This window comes from Rhincodon typus, chromosome 19 (assembly GCF_021869965.1).
Source record: "Rhincodon typus isolate 14 chromosome 19, sRhiTyp1.1, whole genome shotgun sequence".
Classification (NCBI taxonomy): Eukaryota; Metazoa; Chordata; class Chondrichthyes; order Orectolobiformes; family Rhincodontidae; genus Rhincodon; species Rhincodon typus.
In genome coordinates, this window is record NC_063350.1 from 36,046,098 (window position 1) to 36,071,302 (window position 25,205).

The 25,205-nt window shown below is 39.9% G+C and overlaps 1 protein-coding gene across 1 annotated transcript in view; it reads right to left on the reverse strand.

Moving 5' to 3' along the window:
- The window catches only part of LOC109912769 (cadherin-like protein 26), a 78,953-nt gene that overhangs the window by 45,139 nt on the left and 8,609 nt on the right, over nt 1-25,205 (reverse strand). The window contains exons 4-8 of the mRNA XM_048608574.1: nt 24,105-24,249; nt 21,521-21,687; nt 18,904-19,032; nt 9,645-9,830; nt 1,559-1,827 (exon numbers count right to left, since the gene is read on the reverse strand). Coding sequence (XP_048464531.1) covers nt 1,559-1,827; nt 9,645-9,830; nt 18,904-19,032; nt 21,521-21,687; nt 24,105-24,249 — 896 coding nt within the window. The remainder of the gene's footprint in view (nt 1-1,558; nt 1,828-9,644; nt 9,831-18,903; nt 19,033-21,520; nt 21,688-24,104; nt 24,250-25,205) is intronic.

Consider the following 25,205-nt stretch of genomic DNA (forward strand, 5'->3'; position numbering starts at 1 on the left):
TTACAAGTTCAGTCATGTCTGTGCAAGACACAGATGCTTGTATGAATATTCAATTTTTAAAAATTAACGAGAAAAGACAAGATTATTTCTTTCACAATAAAGTTAACGTCCCTAGCTCTCCCGTAACCAACAATGTGTGCCAACAATGAGGGATGCCAATATTTTTAAATCTCTGACGAAGCTAACCTGAATGAATAATCAAGAAGCACACAGGAAAAAAGTGAAAATAATGTAATGAGAAATATTTGCAAGTGAAATTTAATTCTGAAAAACCCCATGCTACTGTTGTGTTTTTAGGTCCTATATTAATGGCGATGTAATTAGACAGGAAAATTTTGGCCACGATACAGAGCATTTCTGTTTGACAAGGAGGCTCCATTACAGCCTCCCTGTGCCTAAAGCAATGTCTGCCAATGTCAGGTCTCACCAGTGAAAAGCTAGCTCAGCCACTGACCCACAGTGTATTTAAAATATGAATTAAGCAGGAAACAGCTAAAACGAGATAAAGCAGAAATTATGCACATTTCTGGTTATGTCATTGAAAAAAGCATACAACTGAGAAAATCTCCCCCAGAGTTGTAATATTGCTCAGCCAAACTACATGTGTTTCTATAGCCTTGGCCTCTGCTTAACCATGTGCAACATTGCCCAGGATGCTTAAAGTACAGAATATATCAAATCCAGCCAATTACTGTGTAGTTAGATCATGTTTATCCTGTTTTATGAGTTATTTAGCTTTAGAAAATTTGGTAATGTAATTTTAAAAAGGACACATTCTTGGAAGGAATTATCAACAATAGCATAAACAAACATTTCAGATCAACAGCACATATCTAAAACATCATAGTCTGTCTTCTCTCTTTAACTGTGGTTAGCAGCCTATATATTTCCAGAATTTTCTGCACTTACTTCACACACCTATATTTCAATAAAGCTGTAGTTGTTTGAAGGAAAATGTAATAAATATGTTATATGGTAAACCTTGGTAAAACAGAACTTAGTACTTAGGGAATTTATTCACTGTTTATACAGAGGTAGAATTTGGACCTGGCAAATAATACAAAAGGGCCAGTGGTGAATCAGTACATGTGAATCAGGTTACATGTAACCTGATGCTCCTTTCCATTATATTAACAGCAATTTTGAACTATTTCCAAGAGTGCTTGTGAAAGGAATTGATGGGTTTGGTATAACATTATTTCAATATTTCCCAACTTCAAAGTTTTCTGTTAGTTTGTTGTTTAGCATTTATTGATCAAGAGGTCAGACCAATTTATCCATGCTGTTTCTGTCGTAGTTAAATCATATGGAAAAGTTATTGGACTGGGACTATACCCATAGTGGACAGGGACTATACCCATAGTGGACAGGGACTATACCCATAGTTCATCTTGACCCTACAGTTGGAAAAAAACTCCAATGCCATGCAGTAACAAATAGCCTTAGATAGTATCAAATGAAAAGATAATATAATAAAGTTTTGACAAAAATAAATAATTAGGACATAAATCTGAAAAGCTGTAATACATGTTCTCTTATGTTCAAGATTTTCTTTTACCTGATGGAATGCTTAAAGAATTTATCAGTATCAGTCGCATTAAATCTTCCCAGTATCTTTCCAGGCTTCTGACCTTCAATCTCCTGAACAAATAATACTGGAGGGGTGAACACAGGAGGGTCATTCTCATCCTTCACGGTTATAACTGCAGAGATTTCTGGCAATTCAATGGAAGTTCTCTCCCTTGGTGCTGGACATGTAGCGAAAGGTTCTTCATTTTCAACTGTTATCTTAATATTCCTCTGAGGACTAGCCTCATAATCCAAAGACTGCAAAAGTAAAAATAATGTAATCAATTTTAATGCTACTTTAAATAGTTTAGAAATGTTTAAATTATTCTAAACCTGATAGGTAGTGTTAATTAGTGGCTATTTTTAGTGCATTGACTGAAAATTCAGCATTTTTATGAGTTGTCACATATTTTGGAGTGGTGCCAGTGTTTTAATTAATCTGCTGATCAATTTGCCATTTTCACATAGTTGGATGTATTGTAATATGAAGTAATATATAATTGTAATATAAATGTAATAGATATAATTGTAATATATTGTAATATGCCCACTGATGCCACCATGTTGCATAGGGAGTCATCACCATTCTCATCCCATTGTATGGGCTAGTTGGACTCATGGTCACCCCTAGGTGGACTTGCTGCCTTCATCCTTTCTTTTCGATTGGGGTCCACAGGACCTACTTTGTCTGGTGTGGTTATGGAAAACTAGTATGAGGAGACCCTGATATGCCTGTTACCTTCAAGATCCAGCTTTGATTTCCTGATCCAAGTCTTTATGATATCATCATAGTGGGTGTATTCTAACACATACCTCCGCATTAGTCATTTCAGAATGAAACACCTTATAAAATATTTCCCTGTAAGTCTTCTCCCCATTTTTAACAGCTATACATTCATTTATATAATTATATTTGCCTCTACTCTGTCTGTTCATAAGTCTCTGCCTTCAGAAATTCAGGTGGTCTGGAGGGTTCACTATCCGTCCAGAATGCATTCTCTTCATCCTTGGAAGATTGGTAAATCTTTTTCTGGAGGACTGTTTGCCTTGATCCATTCTTGATTGCGCACAGTCTGTAAGTTCCTTGAACATCTGGACCTTTCATCTCTTGGATGTCCTTCACAAGGAAGTCATTTCTGCTAAAGCAGGCAACTTTTTAAATTCACTTATGGGATGTGGGTAACACTGGCTGGGCCAGCATTTATTGCCCATCCTAGGTGCACTTGCTAAGGTGGTGATGAGTTGCCTTTTTAAACCGTGCAAACCATTTGGTGCAGGTGCTCCCACAGTGCTGTTAGGGAGGGAATTCCAGGATTTTGACCCACCAATACTGAAGTGACAGCCATATAGTTCTAAGTCAAGATAGTGAGTGATTTGAAGATAGTGGAGTTTCCAGTTCATCTTCTTCTTCTAGGTGGCAGTGGTTATGAATTTGGAAGGTGCTCTCTAAGGAGACTTGGTGAATTTCAGCCGTGTATCTTGTAGATAGTACACACTGTTGCTACTGAGTGTTGGTAGCCTAAGGGCTTAATGTTTGTGGCGCTGGTGCCAGTTAGGCGAGCTGCTTTATCCTGGATAGTGTCAAGCATCTTGAGTGTTATTGGAACTGCACTCACCAATGGGGAGTGTTCCATCACACACCTGACTCATGCTTTAGATGGCAGACAGGCTTTAGGAGAGCCAGGAGGTGATTTGCTTGCTGCAGGATTCCAGGCCTTTGACCTACTCATGTAGGCACTGTATTCATGTAGCAAATCCAGTTGAATTTCTGGTCAACAGTAATCACCAGGATGTTGATAGTGGAAGAATTCAGCGATGGCACTGTTAATGAATGTCGAGGAGCAATCATTAGATTCCATTTTGTTGGAGATGGTCAGTGCCTGGCACCTGTGTGTTACAAATGTAACTTCCAAATGTCAGGATGGTTAGGAGCAAGTTCAGGAAAGCTTTCTGCAGTCACTCCTTGCCCCTGATTCACAGCAGATTGAAGTGAATGGAGTTCTCCTCTCAACCCTGCAGATCGTTAGATTCAAGGATGTGATAGACAGATTTTAAATAGCAAGGGAGTGAAGGTTTACCAGGAAAAGTTGATTTGAGGATTATCAGATCAGCCATGATCTCATTGGATGGCAGAGCAGATACAATGGGCCAAACGTGCTGGGTGGCATGGTGGCTCAGTGGTTAGCACTGCTGCCTCTCAGCACCAGGGACCCAGGATTGACTCCAACCTCAGACAACTGTCTTTGTGGAGTTTGCACATTCTCCCTGTGTCCGCGTGAGTTTCTACTAGGTGTTTCGATTCCCTCCCATAGTCCAAAGTTGTGCAGGTTACATGGATTGACCATGCTAAATTGCCCCACAGTTTTCAGAGATGTGCAGGATAGGTGGGTTAGCCGTGGGAGATGCAGGGTTACAGGGAAAGGATAGCAGAGTGAGTCTGGGTGGAATGCTCTTTGGAAGGTCAGTGTAAATTTGATGGGCCAAATGGCCTGCTTCCACACTAGGGATTCTGGGATTCTATGAATGGATAACTTCTGCACCTTACAGTCTTATGGCACTAAAAACACCCCTCCACTCCCTTGGCCACACTCCCTAAGGTGGCCAACGCCGCCCTGTCCAACTCACCTGAGTTACCTTGGCTGCTTTCATGGACCTGCAGACCCAGTAGCACCTACTATGATATTCTGGGATTGTTGGGACTATTGAAGCTGCTGGCCAATCAGATGTGAGGAGATCTAATTGTATGTTTGATTCCTCCTAGATCCAGAGCTGTTCTTCCCGCCCAAGTCCCGCTGATATCATCGCATTGGGTGGAGCTTAATGTACACTTCAGTATAACCTTTTCAAGCAGCACCGAAAACAGTGAGAAAGAGGAGGGCATGGAGATAATCACCAACACCTAGAAGAGCAGGAGAGAGGATGGACACCGGATATAAAGAGCATACAGATGAGAGGAAAATATCTAAGAGAAATACATTGAAAAGTTGTGAGTTAATGTTCAGCAGCTGCTATTAGGGACTGTGTTATGATACTAGTGATTTTGAAATAATTAAATTTGTGCAAGGAAATGAATTATTTATATGCACAAAAGAGGGAGATAATAAGTAAGAACGAGAAGTTTCTACTTTCTGTGAATCTTAAGTTTTTAGGTAATAGTGCAAAATAGTAAGATGAAAGTAAGTTAAAGTAATTTAAAAGTATAAGCTAAAGGACTGCAGGTCAGTTCAGCAAAGCAGAATGCCCATTCTGTGGGATGTGGGGAACTGTGGATGCTTCTTGGGAATTAGACTAGCCCACATGCAGGACAAGTCATATGTACAAGCCTGAAGAATGGCTAGAGCCACTGAGGTGCATCTATGAGTCAGTGACTACATGGATAGCATAGTCAGAGCGGTAGTCATATGCTGGTTAGAGGAAAGCAGACAGATTGTGGATGGTAGACTACCAGGATGTCCAATAAGCAGGTACTGCAGGATTCAATAGGAATCCCTACAGTGTGGAAAGAGGCCATTCAGCTCATTGAATCTGTACTGAACCTCTGAAGCACATCCCACCTGGACCCACCATGCCCACCCTATCACCATAACCCCACAATTATCATGCCTGATCCTATCCTACACATTCCTGGGCACTATGGCACACTTTGGCATGGTCAACCCATCTAACCCACATATCTTTGAACTGTGGGAGGAAATTGGAGCACCTGGCAGAAACCAATGCAGGCACCTGGAGAATGTACAAACTCCACACAGTCACCCAAGGCTGGAATCAAACCTGTGTCCCTATCACTTTCAGGCAGCAGTGCTAACTACTGTGCCACAGTTCATTCACAAACTAGTTTTCCATCCCGAAAATCAATGAGGGTGATGGATCTTTGGAGGACTGCAGCAACAGCCAAGCCTGTGACACAATGGGTGGCCCAGCTGTAGAGGAAGAAAGGAAGAAAGCCGAAAAGCAGTACACATAGGTGATTCTGTTTGACTGCAGTGGTGTAGAAAATTTGAAAACTAATGATTTGGGATAGAATTAATAGTTGTGGAAAAACATGGGTCAACTCAGAAGTGTCAGCACGGATTTGTTAAGTGTTTAATTTACCTGTTGGAATGTTTTGAAGCAGTAACACTGAGGTTTAATAAAGGCAAATTTGTTGATGTGATATATATTGACTTGCAGGAGTTTTCAATACAGTGACGTCCAAAAGATTTGAAGAATTTAATAGCCCATTTAATAACAGAGATAGGTATGGATTTTTTTTAGATGGCAGGAAAGGTTGTAGTGCAGTACCCAGCAGTTAGTATTGGCACCCTTGCTTATCTGAAACTCATAAATGACCCAGATCTGTGTGTGGAGAGCAAGTTTAAAGTTTGCAGGTGACAATAAAAAAATTGAAGAATTGAAAACTGTGAGAGTGATAGAGCGTAACTTGAAAAATTCATTGACGTTTGTTGGCAGATGCAGTTCAATGTGGAGAAATATTGTACAAAGAACATAGTGAGACAGTACAAACTAAAGGTTGCTATTCTAAAGAGTGTGCAGGAGCAGACACGCATATGTATATATGTACATAATTCATTTATGGTGGCAGTGCAGGTTGAAAACTGTTGACGAAATCATACAATTTTCTGAGCTTTATTAATAAGAACATAGATTGTAAGAACAAGGAGCTTACGGTGAGCATATTTAGCACACTGATTAGACCTCAGATAGAATATTGTGGACTGAGCTGGGTGTAACACTTTATGAAGGACGTGAATGTATTGGAGAGAGTGCAGAAGAAGCAAACAAGAATGGTTCCAGGGTTGACTTTCTTTCTTTTTTTGTAAGGAGGATAGATCAGAGAAATTGGCATTGTTTTCCTTAGAAAGGTGAAGGCTGAGGGGAGATTTGATCCAAGTTTTCAAAATCATGAGAGATAACAATAGACTAGATAGGTAAAATCTGTCCCTGCTCATAAAAAGATCGTGGAACCAGTGGACAGAGCTCAAAAGTGCTTTGCAAAAAAACATCAATAGCAAGATTAAAAAACACCTTTAAAGTGAGAGATCCATGTTTCAACTGGACTATCGAAAAATGTGCTTGAGGCAGGTTCAATTCATACTAACTAGGAAGAGGCACTGAATGAACTTAATGAACGACTTCAGCAGAAATCATGTGTAGGATTATGGGAAAAGGCAGGAGTTTGACACTAAGTCAAAATTCTCAGAGTGTCAGTGCAGAAGGAATAGGCCAAATGACCTTCCTCTGCACTGTAACAATTCTGTGGTTCTGAGTATTTTTCAAAACCAAAAGCCTTATACCAACAAGATGTGCATCAACTTTGGATGTGTTGTCCTTCACTTTCACAAATGAAATAAAAGATAAATGATTGTCAGAGATAGAGAAGATTTCTGATAGGAAGGGGAGATGGAATTTAAATGATTTCACATTCAGTCAGTTGTCATGAAAGTATATTCAATAAGATATATTGCTTCTTTGTTTTAATCCAGAGTATACAGTGATTATAAAACTATTTCATTTACATTTTATAGTTGCACTACAGTGACACTATTAGAAGATTATTTGGGCAGCCATTTTGAATGCACTCAAATAATTATCAACAGCTAGGCATGTAATCCAAATCTAACAAAGATTTGGACACTGTCTTGATCCTTTATAATTTACTTACTGGCGCAACACGTCCACAGCAGACACCATCTCTCTAGCCCTACAATCAGCCCTGGAGTCTGAATAACAAGGATACCTATGTCAGGTTCCTACTTATTAACTACATTTCGACCTACAACACCATGATTCCAAACAAACTCATCTCGAAACCCTGGGACCAAGGTCTTGGCTCCACCCTCTGTCACTGGATCATCAACTTCCTGACCCACAGTCTGCATCAGTAAGAATAGGTGACAACATCTGCTCCACTATAATCTCAACACCGGTGCCCCACAAGTCTGTGTACTCGGCCCTCTTACTATACTCCTTATACATTTACAACTGCATGGCCAAATTCTGCCCTACCTCAGTTTACAGGTTTGCTGACGACGCCGCACTTGCAGGTCAGAGCTCAAAAAACAGAATACAAGAAAGAGATTGAGTACTTGGTGGCATAGTATAAAGACAACAATCTCTCCATCAACTTCAGCAAAACAAAGGAGCTGATTATTGGCTTCAGGAAGAGGAGTGGAGGGCATGCCCCTGTCTGCATTAATGGTGCCGAGGTGGAAATGGTCAAGAAGGTCAGGTTCCTGTGAGTGATGATCACCAACAATCTGTCCTGGTCCACCCACTTCGATACGATGGTCAAGAAAGGACAACGTCTCTACTTCCTCAGGAAGCCATGGAAATTTGGCACGTTCACAAGAATTGTTATTAATTTTTATAGATGCACCATAGAAAGTATCCTATCTGGATGCTTCACAGTGTGGTATGGCAACTGCTTTTCCCAAGACTGCAAAAAATTACAGTAGGTCATGAACACAGCCCAGTCCATCACGCAAACCAGCCTTCCATCTATTGACTCCATCTATACTTCCCTCTGCCTTGGGAAAGCAGCCAATATAATTAATAGCCCCTCCCACCCTGGTTTTACCTTCTTCCACCCACTTCCATCAGGCAGAAGATATAAAATTTTGAATACATGTACGGAGAAAGTTGAAGAACAGCTTCATTCTTGCTGTTATCAGACTTTTGAGCAGATCCCTCAAATGTTAATTCTGATCTCTCTCTCTCTCTCTCTCTCTCTCTCTCTGCATCTTCTCTGTGGCTGTAACATTGTATTCTGCACTCTGTTCTGCTAACCTGGTGCACTTTGTATGATACAATCTGCCAGTATACCACACAAAACAACATGTTTCACTGAATCTCGATACCTGCGACAAAAATCAATCAATCAAACATTACCTTATCATGATGTATTAGATTTTATTGTCCAAGTAACTGATTATGTGGCTAAAGCTTCTTTCTTTTTGTTAAGTAGAAAGTTCATGCTTCTCAAGTCCGAAAATTGTTGGAAATTCAAGTCTTAAGTTCAGATTCAGTGATGCACAAAGAATTTCAATTCTGAACTTACTAGAATTAGTTTTTGGCCAATTGGGAACAATAGGTACCAGAGTTGGTTGCCCGTTGAATAGTTAAGTAACACAAGAAACAGTTGAGGAACTGTCGCTCATAACAGCGTTTCTGGATTAATAAAAAAAAACAATGTCGGAGAACTTTTGGAATGTTGTGTGCAATTCTGGTCACCCTGCTATGGGAAGAATGTTGTGAAACTTGAAAGGGTTCAGAAAAGATTTAAAAGGATGTTGCCAGGGAAGGAGAGTTTAAGCTATAGGGAGAGGCTGCATAAGCTGGGGTTATTTTCAATGGAGCATTGAAGGCTGAGGGGTGACTTTATAGAGGTGTATAAAATCTCGAGGGACATGGATAGGGTAAATAGACAAGGTCTTTTCCCTGGAGTCAAAAACTAGAGGGCATAGGTTTAAGGTGAGAGGGGAAAGGTTTAAAAGGGACCCAAGGGGCAACTATTTCATGCAGAGGGTGGTACATGTATGGAACCAGCTGTCTGAGGAAGTGGTGGAGGCTGGTTCAATTACATTTAAAAATGGATGGGCATATGAATAGGAAGAGTTTAGCGGGAAATGGGCCAAATGCTGGCAAATGGTACTACATTTATCTACGATATCTGGTCGGCATGGACAAATTGGACCAAAGGGTCTGTTTCCATACTGTACATCTCTATGACTCCCGGCCCTGATAAGTATAGCATTTGAATGAGCTATGATGTCTCCGGAGATGGATTCAAGGAAGAGATTCATAAATTTGACTGCAAAGTTCAGATCTGGATTTCCTTACCACTAAATCCTAATAGATGCAAACTGAGATTTAACTCACTCATGAAATTGGCATATAGAAAATAATAAACTAAGAACAGTAAAACATACAACAGAAAAATTGAAAATACGAATAAAATATTTATGTCTTCAAAGAAACAAATAAATGGTGGCTTGGTTCCCTCCATTTTCTTTTCAAAAGCCCAAATAATCTAGTCAAGATCGAATCAATAATCTCAAATTAAAATGCCATACCTTTATTAGAAACAACATTCCATCATTTGTTTCTGGATCTGTTTCAATCTTGTAATTTTCATCTTCATTCCCTTGTATTATCTTGTATTTTGCTCTCCAGGCTGGTGTATAAGAAGTGTCTTTATCCGTAACACTTACTCGTAATATCACCACATTATTGTCCGTTTCATTGATATTAGCTGAAACCTATGGAAAACAAATAATAACATTACTGTATTCATTTAAGAAGAGGAAATCTGCAATATTTTTCTCAGTTATACTGTACATGTCATATTGATCTGAAATAATAACAGCTTTCTTTTCATATAAATTTGTAATACATAAAATTAAGCCTATCAATTTTCAAGGGGACTGCAAAAACAGGGAGATGTAAAGGTTTACATTCAGAAATTTTTGGAGGTGGCTGGACAAATTGATAAGGCTTTTAAATAAGCATAGTGAATACTTGATTCATAGGAGAAGGTATAGATTACTAGCAAAATAGTTATGCTAAAAAGGAACTTTACTAAAATGGTGCCAGAGATGAGGGATTTCGAGTACATGGCAAAACTAGTAAAGCTGAAATTATTTTGCTTAGAGTGCGGAAAGTTAAGTTGATATTAATTAAAGGTTTTCAAAATCATGGAGTGCTTTGATGTTGCAAATAAAGAGAAACTGGTTCCAGTGGCAAGGGGGTTAAAATTGTTTCAGAGTTAGTCGGAACTGCAGATGCTGGAGAATCTGAAGAAGGGTCTAAGCCCGAAACGTCAGCCTTCTTACTCCTCTGATGCTGCTTGGCCTGCTGTGTTCATCCAGCTCTACACCTTGTTGTTCCAGTGGCAAGGGGACTGTTTTCTTGGGGTCAAGATTTAAATAATTGGTAAAAGAGACAGTAATGTAATGAGGAGAACTTATTTATGCAGTGATTTATGATGCAGAATTTGTTGCCTCAAACAATAATGATAGCGAACTTATAATTTCTAAGCAGGAACTGAATAAATACTTCAAAGGGAGATAAATGAATGGCCATGAACACACAACACATTTGACAAGATGCTGTAAGATTCTATTGTATGTCAAAGTTTCCAGACTGTTGGTGGAGGTATTCTTAAACAGCCCTTGTAGTTGTGCATTCAGTCTTTAACATAATTTTTAACTTCTGCTCTCAACCTATTTATTATTGGTGACAAGTTAAACTGTCACATCATCTCATTAGTATAACTAAATTTGTAAATTTGGACACTGATGAGTGGTCTCCTGTACAGAACTACGCCTGATCAAATATCAGTTGAGAGCCAGTAGTATAATCTAGTAGCTAAAGCTCTCCATTGCGCTATGGAGTTACTGGCCAGTAGATACTGTTGTCCGCTTATGTATTATTGTCCAAATCCACAGCAATTTTCACAGTAAACATTAATCTTCACTTTGGAGTTGCTATTAATGTGAATGTGCCTTTTGAATGATGAGCTGGGGGTGGTGGAATTTAATGGTGTAAGTAAGTTTCATGTGAAGATTTGTAGCTCGGGTTATGGATGTGGTTGTTGGTTTGCTCATCAAGCTGGCTGGTTATCATACAGACATTTCATCACCAAACTTGGTAACATCATCTGTGCGGCTTCCCATGAAGTAATGTTGTTCTACTCCGCTTGGAATTTATATATCTGGTCTGTTAAGTTGGGTTGTGTCATTTCTGGTTCTTTTTTGCAAGGATTTGTATATGGGGTTTAATCCCACATGTTTGTTGATTGCATTATGGGTTGAAAACCAAGCCTCTAGGAATTCTCGTGCATGTCTGTGGTTGGCGTCAGCTAGGATGGTCACCTTGTCCCAGTTAAATCGATGGTTTTCATTGTCCAGGTGCACTGAGATGAGGGAAAGTTTGTTGTGTCTTTTTGCTTCTAGCTAGTGTTCATGTATCCTGATGGCTAGTTTCCTTCTGGTCTGGCCGATGTAATGTTTGTTGCAGTCATTGCAAGGTATTTTGTAAACTACATTGGTCCTGCTTGTCATGGGTATGAGATCTTTTGTCCTTGTGAGTGTTTGTCATAGCGTGGCTGTGGGTTTGTGTGCCACCATGATTCCCAGCGACAGTAAGAGTCTTGTTGTCAGTTCTGATATGTTCTTGATATAGGGTAATGTGACCGGTGCCTTGGGGCATACTGTGTCCTCTTGGTGTTGTCTATCCAGTAGGTACCTGTGGATGAAGTTGTTGGGATATCTGTTGTTAGCAAATACCTTGTATAGGCACTCTTCCTCCTTCCTGCATAGTTCTGGCGTGTTGCAGTGTGTTGTGGCTCATTTGAATAGCTTTGTTTGTGGATGTTGGGGTGATTGCTGTGCAAATTGAGGATTTGGTCGGCGTGAGTTGCCTTCCTATATACTGTGGTTTGGAACTCCCCATTGGTCATTCATTTTACCCTAATATCTAAGAACGGAAGTTGATTGTTGTCATCCTCTTCTCTCGTAAATTTGATCCCGGTGAAAATGTTGTTGATGAAATGGTGTGTTTCTTCTAACTTGGTGCATTTAATGATGACAAACATGTTGTCTTGGATCCACAATTTTGGCTTTATGAGGGGGAGGGTAGTGCCTTCCAGTCTTTTGCAATAAGTCCTGAGATGGGTGACCCCATAGGTGTGGCATTGATTTGTTTGTATGTTTGGCTGTTAAAGATGAAGTGTGTGGTGAGGCATAGGTCCAGTACTCTTGAGTATGTTGTCCTTGCTGACGGTGTTCCTGCTGTATCCAGTAATGTGGCAAGTGTTTCTTTGACTAGTGGTATGTTAATGAACGTGAATAGTGCTGTGATGTCAAAGGATACCATAATCTCGTTGTCATTGATTTTAATGTTCTTGAGCTTGTTAAGGAATTCCTGGGTTGAGTGGATGGAGTATCCAATTGCTTATGATTAGAATAGTTCACAATGCCTTTTTAGTCCCACTGTTCTTCTATCTTATCAGACAATTGAAACAGAAAGTAGTTAATTAAAACCCAAACTCAATTCACTTTTGCATCCCAGCAAGAATTTTAATTAGGCAAAGTGAATTGAAACAGCTATACAGCTTTGTAATATGGTTGACTGTTTCGTCAGGTCCTGACAGACTGGCAAAGCCTATCACGTCAGTAGGTGCTAACTATTCATTCTTAACTTTGAAAAACAGCTTTCAACATTCAGCAGGTTTATTTTTCTTTGAAATATCAGTCAACCTCAAGCATACTAGTAAATAAAAGATGGTCAATTCTAAAATTTCGTCAGGCTGCTGCAACCTACACAGCGAAGTTCTGTACTTTTACAGTAGATACAAACTGGAAGTCAAATCAATGAGTCAGAATCTGTAATCACAACTGAATAAGGAGGTCAACAGCAGTACTGTTGCACATAGTATTGAGTTCAATGTAGGAAACAGTTTGGCTTAACTCTATGAGGCAAAGCAAATACAAATCATCTTTTGTGGTTTAAGTCCTCTATTCTCTCTTGTTAGCTTATTCGATTACGTCACTAATTATACTCAATGTCCAGCAATACCTAACTTTCACTTTGTATACACATCATTGCTTCATCATTTACCCATTCACTGTTGCCACCCACACTCTGGTCCCCTAACAAAATGTGCTTTATCCCCCAACAAATGCATTGGGCGACACAATCCATTGGGTGAATAGTTCACCTTGACTCACTTGCATTTTTGTTAAAGAGAGGGAAAGTGCATTGGTAAAACCAGAAATCCAGTAGAAGGGACCATAGAGATAAATGCATTTATATCCTCAGTCATAGATGGAAAACAGGGCACTCACAAATAAATGCTAACAGCATTGAAATATCTCTGGCATTATTTTGTTAATGATGGCACTACATTGATAGCTGAATATGGTAACTGTCAAGATTGGTACTTTGTTATGACTAAATTATATCCTTTCCTCTATCTTTCAGGCCTGATTTTCACAAAAACATTACAGGAAATGCATGCTGATTGAGCAGACTAGTCATTTATTGAGTATGCAACATCACAGGATATATAGCCATGTCACACAGCAAACACCAGCACCTAAACAGTTAGCTGCATTTTCACCTAGTGAGTCATTCCCCACAAGTAAGCATATGGATTCATTCAAGGCTAGAGTTACAGAGAGTTAGGAGCTCCAATCTTAGCTGTATTCAGCTAAGACACAGTTGCTGAACAACTAAGATTATTGTTGAGAAGTAGAATCCTAAAGATGTATCAGAAGCAAAGTGAGGTACTGGATAGTATGCTAGGTGCACTCTTCATTACTCGTTGTGGTGGAGAGGAAGAAGACCATATGACAATGATCAGGTTACATTGTTTCCACTATGGCTCAGACTGCCAATGCATGTTGTCCCTGCTGATGGTGTTCCTGCTGTATCCAGTAATGTGGCAAGTGTTTCTTTGACTAGTGGTATGTTAATGGACGTGAATAGTGCTGTGACGTCAAAGGATACCATAATCTCATTGTCGTTGATTTTAATGTTCTTCAGCTTGTTAAGGAATTCCTGGGTTGAGTGGATGGAGTATTTCAAAGTGCATCAGGCAAAAGCATCTCCATAGTCTGGGTAACATGTAGGCAACCTTTTTTCTCTTTCATGGGATTTGAGAGTCACTTGGAAAGCCATCATTTGCTGCCTAATATTGATTATCTGGGAGAAGGTGATGACAAGATTCCTTCTTGAACTTTTGCAGCCATTTGGTGTAAGTACCCCCTATTGCACTATTAGAAAGGGAGTTCTGGGATTTTGACCCAGCGACAGTGAAGGAACAGCAATATCATTCCAAATCATGTTGGTGTGAGACATGGAAAGGAACTTATAGGTGATGGTGTTCCCAGCCTCTGACCTGTTCCTGCAGCCACAGTATTTATATGTCTGGTCTATTAAGGGTATGGTCAAGGGTAACCCCAGGATGTTAAAAGTGGGGGGTGCAGCAATGGTAATGCCATTGAATGTCAAGGGGAGATGCCTAGATTTTCTCCTGTTGGAGCTGGTCATTACTTGGCATAAGAGTGGCAGAACCGTTACTTGCCACTCATCAGCCCAAATTTGAATTTTATCTGAGTTTTTATGCATTTGGATAGAGAGTACTTCAACATCTGAAGAGTTATGAGTGGCACTGAACACTCTGAAAATCACCAGGAAACATTTTCACATCTTTCCTTGTGATAGAGGAAAACTCACTGGCCATAATACACCATTTTGACTAATTCCTGAAGCAATGTCTCGGAGCTAAGCAGATTGGTCTCCAGTAACTATGAGCATAAAATCCATACAGTACAGAAAGAAGTAATTCAGCTCATGGTCTCTGCACTGATCCTCTAAAGCATCCCATCCAGACCCAGCCTCTTACGCTTTCTTTGCATTTCCCATATCTAATCTACCTATCCTGCACATCCCTGGACACTATGGACAATTTAGCACAACTAATCCACCAAACGTGTACATCTTTGGACTGCAGGAAGAAACCGGAGCACCCAGAGGAAACTCACACAGAATATGCAAACCCCACATGGACAGCTGCCCAAGTCTGAATTGAACCCGCGTCCCCCGCACTGTGAGGCAAACCACTGACCCACCATGTCACCCCAACATCTTCTTTGTGTCACGGCAAACAGTGAAGAATTTCCCCAAATATCCCTATTGACTTTAACATTACAAGGGATTCCTAATGCCAAATTCAGTCAAGTGTTGCCTTAATATCAAGGGCACTCTCATTCACTTCACCTCTAGAATTTGACTCTTTTATTGGTGTTTGTACAATGAGTGTTCATTCAGGTCAGGAGCTGAATGCCCTGGCTGAACCAAAACTGAACATCCGTGTTTGGATTGTTACTAATTAAGAGCTGCTTGAAGGCACTTGTTGATGATCCTTCCATTGAGTTACTGATGATTGAAGTTAGATTGATGGTGGTATTTACCTGGGTTGGGTTTGTCCTGCTTTTTGTGCTAACAGATATTGTTAGTTTTTGTTTCGTAATTGCCAGTGCTGTAGCTGTACTGGAACAAATAATCTCAAGACGTAGCTACATGTGCAACAGAAGTCTTTACTTCTATTGTCAGAAGGTTATACTGGGACTTCAAGCGAAGGCCAAAATGAATCACCCGCTCAGCACTTCTGGGTGGTACATTTTTCAGCTATATATTGTGCATTGATGCCTACCATTAAGAATGGAAAATGTCTGAGCCTCTGCCTTTGCTTCAATGTTCCATCCACTAACATTATCAATGGGATGTAGCAGGAAATGCAGTGTTTTGATCTGATCCTTTTTTGAATGTCTTAGCTCTTTCTATCACATAAGAAATAATGGGAGCAGAATGCACGTAATCCCATATTGAAGCTTCATCAGTTGACACCTCAATTTTAGGTATGCCTGGTGCTTTTCCTGTAATGCGAACTTACACTCTTTATTAAAACAGTTGGTTTCCTGGCTTGTTAATAATGGTAAATCAGGAGCTTATATAATGTAGTTGAATGCAATTGTGCCATTGCAGATGGCCTACAGTGTCCCATGGGTTCCTAGTTTAGAGCTGCTAAATTACATTGTGAATGAACCTTATTGTGCGCCACATGTACTCAGACCATTTAAAGGTATTGGTGAACCAAATGAATTTTTATGAAAATCCAGTAGTTTCATGGTCACTATCACCAAACTAGTTTTTAATTCAAATTTATTCATTAAGTAGCAGTTGTGATGGAATTTGGGCTTGAGTTGCAAAATATTATCTAGGGCCTCTGGGTTACACCTAGTAACTGTGTCACTATGGGGTCTAGGCCCGAAACTTCAGCCTTCCTGCTCCTCTGATGCTGCTTGGCCTGCTGTGTTCATCCAGTTCTACACCTTGTTACCTCACTATGCCAATGTTCCCTTTAAGCTCTGTGACCACACGGCCAGACAACAGCTTGAACAATCCACTCCAACTGGCATTCCGATGCACTGGCCTCTGCTTCCAGAGGTTGCTGCTGTGCATTGACATTGGCAGTCCATGCAGGAAAAAAAACAATTAGAACAAATACAGGACCACAGCACCCTGTGCCTACAGCTCCCCCTAGTGAAAGCACTAAGATATGGCAGGTAGGAGCAGTAGAAAATGTTAGTTGAAAAAATTGAAATTCACCAATGGTATGTGTGTGTCAAGTTTTGTTTTTTTTTACTAGTTCCATATAATCCATTTTCTGGCTGTTGTCACAATGATGTCTGCCAATCCTTGCATCACCATTCACCCATTACCTGCCATGTGTCTTTTTGTACAATGGATTGTGATATTCTTAACATGTTTCCTTCAGTGCAAGGAAGGAACCAGAAGCAATAAATTGAGGGCAGTATTGATTGTCAGCCAATCTAACATGCGTCTGCCAGGTCAAGAGAAAGACTTCCAGGGTCTGCAGATGTCAGCCATCAGCTGACATAACAAACCTAGCACTGAAAGCACTGCCCTTCAAGGAAGCTTCTGTCTGTAAATTCCTGTGCCTAATGTGACATTCGCCCTTGTCTTATGCAACTTTTCTCAACTGTGTCCCTGTCTTCGACTCTCTCCTGTTCATGTGCTGATCTCAACACAGTTTGTTGTTGATGCTGTGGGTGTTGAAGTCTTCCTCTTCAGAACTAACCTCAAACACTTTTAGCTGCCTTATTATGATGATGATATGAAAAATGGACTGCTGATTTTTGATTTTCAACATCTGAGACCTGAGACTTTTATGGACTGAATGGGTTTCAAATGGAATATAACAAAGTGACTCAAAATGGTCAAAGGCATTACCTGACCACACAAATGGCTACATTTAAAGGCTGTGTTTCGTGACACTGAGGAGTATATGCAGTACGCTTTCAGGAGACTCTAGTGGATGTGCTATTGAAGGAGAAGTATATGCATGCTTGAGGCATTGATGTCATTCTTGTGCACTCCTGATACATTTTAGGCACGTAACAGGTCAATAGGAATGATTGAGACTTCAGTTTGGTTTGGAATTATTCCAACCCACAGAATAAAAATGTAATGATTTATGATATTGTGATGGCAATGAAATCAGATTTGAAGATAAACACACAGCCATAGAGAGAAATATGAGTGGTTGCATTTTATATGGTGAAGCAGAAAGAGAGAGACAGCGGGGACAGTTTCTAGGTTTGAAGGTAGTATTCGCTTTTATCCGATGATTGGAAACACACTGTGATGTGAAAACCACATGGCACAAAGGAAGCATTGATGAACTGAAAGTGGATGGCAGCTGGAAAATATGGAAGGGCATAGCTGACCAGAGGAGGTGTTTTTTGGCAGAGCAAGGGAGATGAAATTAACAATACAGCATTGAACGTAGGCTGAGAACTTCCTTTGGCGCTTACTAAAAGGCATTTGGAGACAATACTTATTAAAAGTAAAACCATCCGACTTCAATTGAAAAATTATATCCTCGTCCACCTGCAATAATTCAATTCCTTACTTCAGTCAGTATGCTCTGAAGACATCCAAATGTGCATCCCATAAACTCAGAAGTATTTGCATCAGAAACAAAACAGCAATTTCTGGACAAACTCAGCAGGTCTGGCAGCATCTGTGGAGGTAGAGCAGAATTAAAGTTTCAGGTATGGTGACCCTTCTTCAGAACTGATGGTAGCTAGGAAAAGGCTGATATTTATGCAGCAGATGGAAGAACAGCACTGCATTTTCTGCTTGGGAAATCTTCAGATTTTTGGATTCAATACTGAGATCAATAATTTTAGAGCTTGAGCATCTTATCCCGTATCCTTACCCAAATCCTAACACACCAGGCCTTGTCATCACATTGGCTGCCACCGTACACAACCCATTGTCAGCTACTAATAGTCCCTATTAGCAGCTATTCATTCTCCTAGGCTGACCTTTACCTTCGTCTGTCCAACTTTGTTTCATTCTCTTTGAGCTCTATCCCCACCTATTATTTACTCCTCATTCTACCCCCAGCCACCCTCTGTATGAATACCAACTTTTTCCTAGCTACCATCAGTTCTGAAGAAGGGTCACTGGACCCAAAACATTAATTCTGCTTTCTGTCTCCACAGATGCTGTCAGACCTGCTGAGCTTTTCAAGAAATTTCTGTTTCTGTTTCCGATTTCCAGCATCTGAAGTACATTCAGTTTTTTTTTATCTTTCATAATTGCATTCGAGCTGGGTTGCAATTGAAAGAACAATACATTTAATTCCATCTCTGCCCAAGAAATACCTTTTCTTCAAGATTAAAAATCCCTTAGCACAATGCTCCCACCAGGGATAAAATGTTAAAATGTACTTACACTTTTCTGAGTTAAAACTGGAAGATTATTGTTGGCATCTGTCACATTTATCTGTACTACTGTACTGGACGACAATACTTGCAATCCGTTATCTCTTGCTTTAATGACCAAAGAGTATGATTTAATGGCCTAAAACAAACATAATAGTCAGTCAAAAAACATAAATGATGTTTTGTAGAAAGAAAAATCATCAACTTCTTACCAATAAAAGAAGTAATTACAAGCCTAACTGTTGCAGGAGCTGGAATACATTTGTCTTGTTTTGCATTAAACTCCTTAGCCTTTTTAAACTCCAAGACTGCATAAGGTTTAATATTTTGAGTTCATCCTCATCGTTGATTTACTGTGTAAGCATCATCCAAACATAATAAATATAGGACACAAGGCTGAACTTCCCCTACAATTCCCCTCTGTACCCCTCCTCCCCTACCCCAACCCAATGAATTTGACGTAAATAGTGGCAGAAAATAAGCTCAAATGCAGACTGCCCCACCCCGTTGCCTAGAGATTTGTTTTTTCCCTTTTTACCTGGCAGGAGTGATGCTGACTGTTCCCTCATTCAGCGCAAATAAATCCTGCCAAAGGCTGAGTTCTGGCCCACTTATCTACAAACTACCCCCATGACCATGTCTCCCCGGGGCCATCCAGTGCAATATGAGTATGGATCCTAGGTAGTTATAATGGGAACCTGTATTGTATAGGTGGAAAGGATATAATCCTTAGGCCTTCCATCTCCTCCAATTTGACCCCATTTATTTAAATGTCCTCAGTTTCTGACAATGCCTACAAAATCAAGAATTTGTCCATCCTTTAGCCTCCAGTAGTTTCTTCTGGGATTCCAATGTTGTAAATACTTTCTCAATTACCATTTCAGCACATAAGACCTCCTCTCCAATCCTGCCCTTCGTGCCAAATGATGGCTGACCCAGGAAAATAGACAGAGTTAGCCTCCCAACACATTGTCCAAAAGAGGGGACCCCTGCTCTTTACAGTTTTGGACTGGAACATGAATAGAAGAGTCTACTTTCTCCTCCAAATTCTTTTAGAAGTTTCTGAAGGAGCTCCTGCTGATTTCACAAGGATACCAGGTGATTCGATCAATTGTGCATATTTCTGACTCTCCTGCTACAGCTCCCACGTCTCCTGGAATGATCAGGATTTTTGCAGAATCAGTGGTTCTTTTCCCAAATGCTGCTTCCGACAGCCCGAAGGGCGCAACAGTTTCAATTTACCACCAGAGTGCATCTCCTGCCCATTTTATCACCACTTCCTAATGGAAAAATCTTTGATTCAACAACTTCAGCTCTCCCACTGTCAGAGTGAATAGCGACTATGTGAAATACAGTCCGGAGGCTGCTGGAAAATCAGGAATCATAGCATTCAGAGAATTTTTGAAGAGGGACGAGGATTTATCTCAACTTCAACTTATTTCACCCTTGGTGTTCCCTCTTCTTCGCATATGGGGAACCAAAAGACATGAAATATGCTAAAGGACATAGGCAGAAGAATCCACCATAGCCCCACAGGGACTTGTGCCTGGATCTGGAGTGTGGGGAGGTTGGTGGGAGAGTGCATGACAGTCAAAATCCCTTGAACCCTAAAGAGTTCCTGAAACCTATTCCAGAAAATGTAAATGTATCTGTTTTTCAAGACCTATGTTTGATTTAACACTCAGGAAGCTGTAGACTGGATGATTGGTCACCTCTGTTTACCAGGACAACTTCAGATTGTTGTTAAATGCCCCAATATCCTGACAATCTCGTAAAAACGGTTCACATGTCCCAGTTTCCAGTTTTTCCCTTTTGGGCCAATCTGATGAATGGACTTGGTCATCAGGGAAATAGACCTTGGTGTATTGGTGTTGATTTATTTATGGTCAGAAGATTTGAAGATTCCAAGCAATTTAGGTATCCAGGACCATGAATACTTTCTGTCTCCAGTATCCGCACAGCACCTGTGGCAATTGTGAAATGGCATTTCAGGGGGGATCAGGGTGGGAAGCCCCAACGAGAGAGCTGGGAGAGCTGTGTTCTGCAGAAAAGGAGTGGGGTGGGTGATGGGAGAATGAGGGTGTTGCAGTGTGTGGAGAAGGAAATACTTTAAGAGTGGTCTCCTGTAAGCACATGGTGGCCAAATAGGAAAAGCTCCCTTCTCACCTCCTCAACTAAGTAGCAATATAGGGTCCTTGTTATTTGGCCTGTGTATCTGTGGGAGAGACCCCTCAATTCTTCCTTAGGAGCTGGGTCACCTGACACCTGTCCCGCTGCAGGTCAAATGGCACTACCATCATGGCATCAGATTTTATGTCAATGCCCCACCTGCCAACCTGTTCCTGGAGAGGACATTAAATCCTACCAAATACTTAGGTCATTAGCATTACATTTGATAAAAGGGCTTACAAATACCAAAGAACATATGGACATTTAACCACTTGTGCCTGTTACATCACTCAAATGAGATCATGGCTGATATGATGAAATTGTGATTACTGTAACAGCATGACTTCTAATCAACATGCAATTTCTTATATTAAAGTTATTTTATATTTTGAATGTTTTTGTGATTTACAAAAGTAACAATTTCCTGCATAATCATATGATTCATGCATAATATATACCTCATAGTCCAGACATTTTTCAAGAATGATGGATCCAGTTTCTGAATTAATATTAAACACATTTAATGGGATTGCAGGTCTTTGAGAAACAATTGAATATGAAATTTTTCCATTACCAATCCTTGCATCATCAGGATCTGTTGCTTCCACCTTCAAGATTTCTTCACCTAAAGCATAGAATATGAATTATTTGAGTAAAAGTGCACTGTTTAAGACTTAGCCCAGAAATTATCACTGCCCTAATCACATGGCAACAAGAGATGCATCTAGTTAAAACAGAAGATATTGGGAAAGCTTGGCCAATATTTGACAGAGAAGATGCAAGGCTGACTTTCACCTCCTGCTGGGTTTCTCCTGAAATATTAATCTCTGTCTTTCAGATGTTGAAGATTGTTGCATTCTTGGCCATTTTTTTGTCTCAGATTTCTTACACATGTTACTTTTTGTGTTTTCAGTGTGTAACCAGTTGCTGTGATCATTGCATGCTCAGAAGCAAACTCATATAAAGGTGTCACTTTAATTGAATTTGTTAAACAGAATGAGTTATTGTTTCAAGTTACATATTGGAGCTTGAATGGACAACCCAAAATTGAATCTTCGGGGAAGTTCTGAAGCAGTGCTGCATTGGTGCGTACGCACCATTTGTCTGTTCAAAAAAAAAGGAAATTCTGCTGGCCTGTTGTGTAAGTTAGTGTGCTATAATTGGCTATATTGTTTGCAAAACAGACTATACATAAAATAACTTGCTGGATCTGAACTTCACAGGACCATTCTAAAAGGTGTAATACATACAATATAAATGTAAATAGAATAAAGTGGTCTTTGTGGAAAAGCTAAAACCTTCACAAATGCAGTGGAAAGACATTTATAAAATTTCAGGATTTTTAGAATGTCTAGGATAGACAACACAGAAACAGGCAATTCAAATCACCCGTTATCCCTCACCAATTGTTTTACATCTAAGTCTACCATGGTAACAGTCTATTCCCATCTCCTCCAAATGCTTCTCTGAAACTGATACATATTATTTGTTTCCCTGTGGTAACAAGCTGCACAATTTCACCAGGCATTCAGAAGAACTTTTCCGCATTCCCTATTGGATTTCTTCATGATGCTTATATTGATGGCTTCTAGATACGTTGTCCACTTAAGTAAAAGCACTGGGCTGGTTATTCGGGCTTAAAGGTAGGGTGCCCGGATAATACCATGAGCATTAATCCTGCTGCCTAACCACCTATCATTGATCTCACAGTAATTTAAATTTCCCACCCATTCATCTTTCATTCCATCTCTGACTCCTTAGTGCTTGGGACTGCTGTAGAGCCAACAGTGGTCACCAATCCCATGCGCTGGGGCTGGAGAGCTCCCAACTATTTGATTAGCCCTCAGTGGTGGGACTTTCTGCCTAGAAAGATGCAGAAAACTTGCATTAATTTGATTAAAGTCCCTCTAAATGTAAATAGCTTCAGTCTTAGGTGCCAGCGCAGGGATGAGCTTGTCTTTGACATTATCATCAGAGAGACCAAGTACTCTAGCACCTCATTAAATCTAATCCATTCTCTCTGCATTCTCTGAATCAAAAACTTTCATAATGTTAAAGAGCTCTATTAGGTCACCCTCAGCCTTTTCCCATTCTTTAATTTGTTGCCCATGCCTAACTGCTTTTGAACTGAGTGGCTTGATAGGCCACTTCAGAAGATAGTTAAGAGTCAATCACATTAGTAATGGTCTGAGCTCACATGTAGGCCAGACTGGATAAAGAAGATTAATGTCCTTTAGCAAAGAATATATATGTCATAGAGTCAAACAGCACAGAAACAGACCCTTCAGCCCAATCAGTCCATGACAAACATAATCCCCAAACTGAAATAGTCCAACTTGCCTGTTCCTGGCCCATATCCCTCCAAACCGTTCCTCTTCATGTATTTATCTAAGGGTATTTTAAACATTGTAACTGTACCCACATCCACCACTTTCTCAGAGAGTTCATTCTGCACATGAACCAACCTCTGTTTAAAGAATTTGCCTTCATGTCTTTTTTAAATCTCTCTCTTCTCATCTTAAAAATATGTCCCCTAATCTTGAAATCCCCCATCCTAGGAAAAAGACACCTACCATTAACCCTATCTATACTCCTGATGATTTTATAAATCTTTATAACGTCACCTCTCAACCTCCTACACTCCAGTGAAAATGGCCCCAGCCTATCCAGCCTTTCTTTATAACTCAAACCTTCCATATCTGCCAACATCCTGGTAATTCTCTTCAGATCCCTCTGTAGCTTAATAAAATTCTTCCTATATATTACTCCAAAAGAGCCTCACAATGTCCTGTATAACCTCAATATGACTTCCCAACTCCTATACTCAAAGGACTGAGTAATGAAGATAAGTGTTATAAATGCTTTTTAAACTACCCTGTCTACCAGTGATGCAAGCTTCAAAGAATTATGCACCTGAACCCCGTCCTTGTCCAATTCATTACCAGCTAACTATATATAAAGACATGCTTGCCCAACCATTTGTATTCTGAATAAATGGAGAAGAACATAAAAACAATTATCCACTTTGAAATAAAATCATACCTAGAGCTGTATTTTCCAATACATTAACAGGTTTTATTTCTTTGAATTGAGGAGTGTTGTCATTGATATCAATCACTACAATTTTATACAGCATATGTTCATCTAGCTGTTGCAGAGAGTGTTTTTCCAGAGCATCGACTTGAAACTGAATATGGAAAATAATCGATAGAATTAATTATTATTCAAAAGTTAGAACAATACAATTTAAATCAATAAGGCATTGATCATTTCTACTGTTTAGGTTAAAAAAAAGATACCAAAGTCAGAAAGCAGCAAATTTCTTGGCTATATATTTAATGTTTAATTTAGTTGTCATGAAATTATTTAAATATATGCTTTTAATGCAGTCACTACATCTACTTCCCTGTTTTTATGCTTAGGCATCTTATTCACAAATGCTAGTCTTAGTTCAGTATTGACTTACTTATCACTGAGTCAGAAACACTGTGGATTCAAATTCCACTCAAAGCCAAGGGCATATCATCTAGGCTGGTTATAAAAGACTATTAGAATGTGCTGTATTGTTGCAAAGTGTTGCTTTTTGAATGAGACATTAAGTTAAGGCTAAGTGTACTTTCAAATGGGTCTATAGGATCTCATACTTGGACGCCTGTAGTCCAATGGACAGAATTCTTGTCTTTGAGCTAGAAGCTGTAAGTTCATGTTCCATTCTAGGACTTGATGGCAAAGGAAGTTGCATTCTTAATGTGGCCAAACAGGTTGAGTATTTAATTAAGCTCTTCCAATGTATGCCGATGGCAGTTAGCATGAGTGGGAGAGATTATTGGTCAGCTATATAATGGAAAGTAAAATTAGAGCCTCTGCTACCACTCTTCATATTTCTGCTCTACAACTGAAAGTTGCACATTGTCCAAGTTGCTGTGACACCTTGGGAAAGCCAGCTGTTTCAGTTGGCTAGACAGCTGGTGTGGATTACATTGGTGCTGACACCATGGGGTTTCAGGGCCATCCTTGGCCTACCTGCGGTGGAGGTCTTGATGCTGTAGTTTGACCTGCCTTCAGGCAGGGAACAGAAGAAAAACAAAAATCTCATACTCTGGAATGATTTATCCCAGAACAAACACAACCGCAACCACATTA